The 7,271-nt window shown below is 47.9% G+C and overlaps 1 protein-coding gene across 1 annotated transcript in view; it reads left to right on the top strand.

Moving 5' to 3' along the window:
* NFKBID (NFKB inhibitor delta) overlaps positions 1–7,271 on the top strand; it is a 17,789-nt gene that overhangs the window by 10,300 nt on the left and 218 nt on the right. Inside the window, exons 6-12 of the mRNA XM_018570730.1 lie at positions 1,002–1,219; positions 3,003–3,108; positions 3,661–3,807; positions 4,676–4,733; positions 5,850–5,995; positions 6,337–6,453; positions 6,558–6,722. Coding sequence (XP_018426232.1) covers positions 1,002–1,219; positions 3,003–3,108; positions 3,661–3,807; positions 4,676–4,733; positions 5,850–5,995; positions 6,337–6,453; positions 6,558–6,722 — 957 coding nt within the window. The remainder of the gene's footprint in view (positions 1–1,001; positions 1,220–3,002; positions 3,109–3,660; positions 3,808–4,675; positions 4,734–5,849; positions 5,996–6,336; positions 6,454–6,557; positions 6,723–7,271) is intronic.

The following is a 7,271-nucleotide window of genomic DNA, read 5'->3' as shown; positions in this document are numbered from 1 at the left end:
TTGGTAGGGAGGGGACGTTCACCCGGCGGGATGGGGTATGCCGCCGGGTCCCCTCCTCTCTCCTGACACTGTCGGGCTCTCTGTCCATGACCGAGTGCCCCACTTTTTAGAGGGGGTGACACCAATCTGACTATCATTCATTTTGGTGTCACCCCTCCAATGGTGGCACCCGGGTGTGGGCCCCACCCCCCTTGTGACGTCACCGGTCAGGAGCACCTTGGTCATGAGAGCTTACAATCTAAAAGGGAGTCTATGTCATTGTTCTAAACAAAATACAAAAGAAAAGCAAAAACTGCTAAAAAAAAGATGAATAGAATAATTTAGAGGTGTAAGAGGAAGAGAAGAAGACATGGAGAGCCGCCGCTTGTCCCCACCTGCACGGTCATCTAATTGACGCCTGTCGGCGGCCATCTTTGTGATGGATGGGACGTTCACCTGGTGGGATGAGGTATGCCGCCGGGTCCCCTCCTCTCTCCTGACACTGTCGGGCTCTCAGTCAGTCATTTTGGCGTCACCCCTCCAATGGTGTCCCCTGGGTGCGGGCCGCACCCCCCTTGTGACGTCACTGAATGCTAGTATTTTACCCCCACCTGAGGCTGCCCTCAAAGCCCAAATGAAGTCAAACAAACAGATATGCTATCAGATGGGTGTTCTACTAACCTCCATTTTCATTTCCTACTGCAGCATCTGTGCAGGGAGTCTAAATAACTGAGCAGTCCAATAGGGACCCAATGCATCCTGTAATCAGCACTCAGTAACAGAGCTGGCCTTAGACGTCCCCTCTATTATATGCAATACAAGTAGTGTGTGTGTGTGTGTGTGTGTGTGTGTGTGTGTGTACTTGTGCTGAGAGGGGAGGCTGTTACTCAGCTCTGCTATTTTGGCATTTCCAAGCAGATATCAGCCAGGCATGACTACATACGGGGTACAGGACTGTTAAGAAATCAACACGAGTTTGTATCGTCATCAACAATATTAATAAGTATTTGTATTTTTTCCAGGCTGTTTCGGCCGCACACGCTCCCTATTTGCCCACCTTTCCCCACGATCCCTCCTGGTTGGCGCTGGTGCCGTGCTCGGTTGCAGCAGCAGACACCTACTCGAGGGTTCCCGGCTCTGTGGTGACGGAACTGATGGCACAGGACTTGGAGGAAGCCAGACTTAAGCTTCAGAACCTCAGCCCTGATCATCTTCTGCAGCAGGACGGAGACGGAGACACGTGAGTTCACCGATGGTCATAGGCTGAGATGGATCCACCATTAGGCAAGGCGGGTCTAGGTTACCGGCCGCATAGATTTCTGCTGTCATCAGTGGAAATACAGTTGGCGTGAGCTGATTTACACATCATCACAATGTCTAAGCCGGGCTAGGACTGGGGGAACCCGAAAATGGTATCGCAAAGGTTGCGTGCCTACAGGCACCAGCGGTGGAAATCTGACCCTGGCTACAGCCATGAAAATGTATTTGCCTGTTCTCTAGACATGTGTGAATTTTTCCGCTACTGAATCACAATGCGGACGAATTTTCTGAAGCTCGGACACATCTGAATTTCCCAATCCCAATGCACCTGAATGTGTCCGAATCTTGAATGTGTCCGAATCTTCCATTTACGAATTTCGTATCCCGTCCGAATTTCGTTCAAAGACGAAACTGAATCGGACATGTGACTTTTCTGGCCAATCAGATGTGTTTTTCGGTTTAATGCCCCCGAATGGGTCTGAACGCGAATATTCGTTACGACAACATGGGAGCCAAATACAGTATTTACATATAATACTAAAGCTGATGTACCCAGACACGAATGCAGAGCCGTAGCTAGTTCTTTTTGCGCCTGAGGCAAGAACAGAAAATTGTGCCCCCCAGCAGACATGTGCGGCATGTGACGTCATACGCCCCGCCTCCAGGATGGCAGCGCGCATGCGCAGAATGAGCTGGTGGCCAAATCCAAAATAGCATAAACATTTGTTTCGTTTGACAAAACTAACTTATTCTTCTCTTCTCTCCTGCCGAGCCGCAGCTGTGTTGGCCGCCTGGCGCCCCAGTTGCCAATGGCACCCTGTGCTTTCCATGGCAACAGGGGCGAGGGGGCGCAGCCAGGATGCCTCACTCGCCCCATGGCTGCCTCACTCGCCCCATGGCTGCCTCACTCGCCGCATGGTAGCTACAGCCCTGCCTGAATGGCATTCGGGATAGACATGCGCGATTCGTTTTGGAATGATTCATTATTCGGACGTATTTTCTGAAATTCGGAGATTCGCATGTATCCGAATTTCCGTATTTCCGAATGCAAATGAATCAGAATTTCCGATATCGAAATTCGTTGTTTTTTTTGTTCTCTAATGTCACTTTGGTGCAATGAAAATTCGTACAGACTACCGCTAATTAATTCTGTCCAAATCCGAATCCTGAAACTAATTGACTCTCGGACCCGAATCCCAAAAAACGAAATAACGCAAAATCTGAATGAAAATGAAACAAAATAATTTTTTTGCCAGTGCACATGTCTAATTCGGGAGTCCGAATTGCATTTCAGAGCTCCCGAATGCCATTCGGGTCTGGGAGTCTCAGCTTTAGTAATATATGTATATGGCTCCCAGACCTGAATGACAATCGGGAGCACAAGAAAGCAATATGGGTCTGGGAGCCTTATTAAAGGAGCACTATGGGGTAATTCGGATCCTGAATGCCATTCGGGTCTGGGAGCCTCAGCTTTAGTATTGGTTTTCTGTGGTATTCGGAACGAATATTCATAAACTCATCCGAAACTAAGGAAAATTCTGATTTCCTCTGAATTTGAAACACGAACCGAATTGAATTTCGGATCCGAGTCCCGAAATAACGAAATATCCAAACCGAGCCAAATGTTTCCGCAGCTTACATGTCTACTTTTCTCTGTCTTTTCGTACGTTGCGCTGTCCTATTCAAAGATTCTGTGTCTTTCGTAAAAAAAAACATTCATGTTCCCGGTCTTACTGATTGCATTTGTCTTCTCCTGCTGACAGGTGGCTGCACCTCTACGCCGCGAGAGGGCTGAGGAGTCTGGCTTATGCCGCAGCTGAACGCTACCTGCAGTATGGCAAGCTGGACCTGAAGGAGCATAATGGGAAGGTACCAATACGATAATGATATGTGTGCCTGTAGCTCAATGTAAAGATCAACTAGGGCCAACGTGTTTTTCGGGAGCCAGAGATCGCCCCTTCATCAGGGCTTGGAGATGAGAAACAATGTATATAGACCTGACTGCATGAAGAATACAGTGTATGTGGTATCTTATATAACAGAACTCCAGCAATGCCTTGACTCTGGAATTGTTTATAGATCTTACATCAAATAGTAGCATCCTTGTGCAGTGTGGTGTGAAGCGGGGGCTTTTAGTATGATAGAGGATGACAATTAGGAAGGGGGAGGGGCTCATTATCACACAGGGAGATTTTCTAGCCTGTTGGAAGCTAAGCTGATTGTCACCAATGAAACATTAAAGCTAACCACACCCCCTTATGTACCGATGCCCAATAAAGAGGACCACAAGATATTGGTGAGGTTCTCTTCGCAGTGGGTGGGGCTTCAGGCAAGTGAGTGGCGGTAAAACAAATAACCTTGATTATAATTGCATGTACCAGTCAGGTTTCATGTGACCTTATCCAGCTTTCCTCCATCCAGACTCCGCTCCTGGTGGCCGTCACAGCCAACCAGCCTGAGATCGTCTATGACCTGATCAGGCTGGGCGCTGATGTCAGTGCTGCGGACTGCAAGGGGCAGACGGCCCTCCATGTTGCTGCAACCTACGGCTTGTCCGATGTCCTCAGAGTAAGTTCAAAGAAGAACTTCGCTAAGCGTTCTTTTGATACGTTTTACACAATGTGACAATATATGATCCCTATAAGTCTTTCACTTCCACATGAAGGTCAAGTAAGGTCCTTCAAACCCACCCATTTTATCAAACATTTCAACTCTTGGCCATATTGAGGAACAAGGCTGTTGGCACTTTTTTCTGGGTGCTGAGGAACGTTCAGTGGTGAGCACCCAACATACTGTATGTTGACGTTGGACGTTCTTTATATAGTATTCAGTAGTGGGTATCATCAACTTGAAGAACCGAGAGTCTCTTTGACGTGTGGTTTTCAGTGAAAACGTCTAAGTAAGCCATAACCCACCACCTCTGGAAGCCCCAATCCTATAGCAGGAACACTCATGGAGAAAGATGCAGGAAATGCTCCGTGAACATTATTTGGGCTTGGCTTCCTTGACTTTGAGACTAATCCACACCCATATATCATCACCGTGTCCAATAAGCGTGCCTAAGAGCCCATTATGGGTGCTAAAATTGGGCAGCTGGATGACGTGTGTGTGGGGCTTAGCCCTAAAGGGAAAATCAGGCGGAGGGTTTGGGGGTCATTGAAGGCCCAGCTCCAGCCACAACATTTTTCTTATTACTTAGGACCCCCCAAACCTACTTTCTGTTAAAATAGGAAGTGAAGGGAACGCTCTTCCATTAGGGTAACACACAACAATAAAAACCTAGAGTCATATACTCTTCCCAAGTCCAAGTCTTTCTTGAGGTAACAATAATATCTTGTGGTTACCTGCAAACGCTCCACCTCACATTCCAAATAGGTGTACAAAGAGAAGATGTCTTTCCGATTCTTTCCTCTGTTTCATCTCCATTTTGTTTCAGGTCTTCCTGGCTCTGCCGCATCAGAAGAACCTCGACCTAGAGGCCACAAATTATGATGGTGAGTCGAGCAACGTTATCCATTCCTAAAATTTGGTTGGCCATCGGCCGGACATATTTGATCCAACAGTTGCAACTTTTTAATGTTGTTAGCAACAGCCGGCAGAATGTTGACTTGTGAGAGTTTGCAAGGGCTGTAGGTACTTATTTTTCCACAGAGGCCCCTGCCATCGGTGTCGGCAATTGTTCCTTGTTCTTCGATGAGTGAAGGAAGAGTGTCTGAAAAGAACAATCTAGAGGCTGAATGTCAACTCTAACTTGTTTATTTGGATTGGTTGGGGAGGGGGTTAGATCTCCTGAAACTTTTGATTGTTGTGTGGTCAACGGAACAGGAAGTAGGGAGACATGAACAGTAACAAAGGGGTTCTGAGTAGGGATGTGCCGATACTGATACTAGTATCGGTGCCGATACCGAGTATTTGGACGAGTACTCTTCCAAATGCTCTGATACCCTCCCCAATCAGAGGACGATTTCCTATGACCTTCAGTGCTGTAGGAGAACATGAAGCCGACTTCACGTGCTATCAGGGAGCTGGGCGGTGCTAATGACCCGCCTCCCGGCTTCCTGCTGTGTGTAGTTGTTCTTTTCAGACACATGAACATGAAGCCGGCTTCCTGTGCGATCAGGAAGCTGGGCGACGAGTAATGACCCGCCTCCCAGCTTCCTGATTGGCCGGGAAGCCGGCTCCATGCTGATTGACCGGTAAGCCGACTTCCCGGCCAATCAGCATCGAGCCACCGAACAGCCGCCTCCTTGCTGATTGTCCAAGAAGTCGGCTTCCTGGCCAATCATCATCGAACCAGCTTCCCGGCCAATCAGGAAGCTGGGAGGCGGGTCATTACCAAGCACAATCAAGCCGGCCAAACAACATGGAGCCAGCTGCTTGGGCAATCAGATTGCCCGGGAAGCCGGCTCCATGCCAGCAGAAGCACCGGTATAGGTACTCATTATCGTCGAGTGCCGAAAGCAAAATATCGGTACTCAATACCAAAAAAACTATATCGGTGCATCCCTGGTTCTGAGCCTTCCACCATCTATGTAGAAATTACTGTTTGGTGTTCCACTAGAATTGCATGAAACTGTAGAGGTCACCGTGAATGTTTTCTGTCCTTCCAGGTCTGACTCCGCTTCATTGTGCAGTGATAGCTCAGAATAATGCCTACAAGAACAGCCAGAACACCCCGAGCGCCCAGCAGCATGAGAGAGAGACCCTGTCATGTGTCCAGCTCCTGCTCCAGATGGGGGCCAACCTCACCAGTCAGGTACCGTCCACAGCTAACCTAATTATGAGTGAGTGGAAGGAATGGGGCCAGAGTGAAAAGCCAGTTGTTGGTGCCTTATTCAATTCTACACATGCTGCCAAGAAGCTTGCAGGCCCTGCCGGGGGGGTTTTGTAAGAACATCCAGGATTTGGAATTTTTCAAATAAAGCTTTTATCATTGTAGTTTACATTTATATAAATAGCAGTTTATGAACTTGTAAGTGTGAAATTAAATTGATCTCTAAAAGTGTGGCACTCATTGGAGGTATAATGGCCCTTTTATAAAGACTCCCCATTCAGGTGCTGGTGGAGCTCTAAATTAAACCCGACTTTCTTAAACAGGAAATTAAAAGCAACAAGACGGTGCTCCACCTAGCCGTCCAGGCCGGGAACATCCCCCTTGTGACCTTCTTCCTCCAGATGCCCCACATCGATCTGGCCATGTTCATCAACATGAAGGTGAGTCAGTCTCTCGTAACGGTGGTGCAGATCTGGCCCTCGCCTAACCCCCGTCTGTCTCTTCCACAAACTGACATCGCTGCGTTTCCTCTCCGCTCTTGTAGGCTCATGGGAACACGGCATTGCACATGGCTGCTGCGTTGCCTCCTAACCGTTCCACCGAGTACCTGATCCAACGTCTGCTCTTCAATGGAGGCGATCCGAGCGTGCGCAATCTGGAGAATGACCAACCGGCCCACCTGGTGCCCCCGGGGGAGTTGTCGGAACAAGTAAGTACATTGCAGACAGCAGCTCCACTGCTAGGCTCACTGAGCAACCATTGGTAGATAATCAGAACCCAAGTTGGGTAAACACAGCTAGGAGGGAGGGAAGGAAGGCCTTTTTTTTAAATATACTGTAACTGGATAACAACTGCTTTGTAGTCCATTCAGATATTGTCTATAGATGGCTTAAATACCCCAGCTCAGCAGTCAAGAGAAAATGTTAACCCATTTTATTTTAAGGGGAGGGTTTCAGCAATTTTAAACTATTAAAAGTTTCCTTTTTGGGGTGCTAATTTAACTGGCCATTTGCAGGTGGATGGAGGCTTGTCCCCAAATCATGGAAATGCCTTCAGGAACAAAGTGAAAGCCATTAAAGAAGCGTGAACACAAGAGGGATGATAGGTGAATATGGTGATACATGGCATCTCACGCCTTCTGCTGTTGAACACGGCTTTTACATATAAAGGGGCAGACAGGTACTCTTTGAAAGGGTGCAAATTTTGTAATTCTGAAAAGCATGCAGCCCCTGAAGTCCTAAGTCTGGACCCTGATCTA

This window comes from Nanorana parkeri, unplaced genomic scaffold, assembly GCF_000935625.1.
Source record: "Nanorana parkeri isolate BGI_ZX_2015 unplaced genomic scaffold, ASM93562v1 scaffold1586, whole genome shotgun sequence".
NCBI classification, from domain to species: domain Eukaryota; kingdom Metazoa; phylum Chordata; class Amphibia; order Anura; family Dicroglossidae; genus Nanorana; species Nanorana parkeri.
Note: the sequence above shows the minus strand (reverse complement) of the source record. Positions and strands in the feature narration are given on the sequence as shown.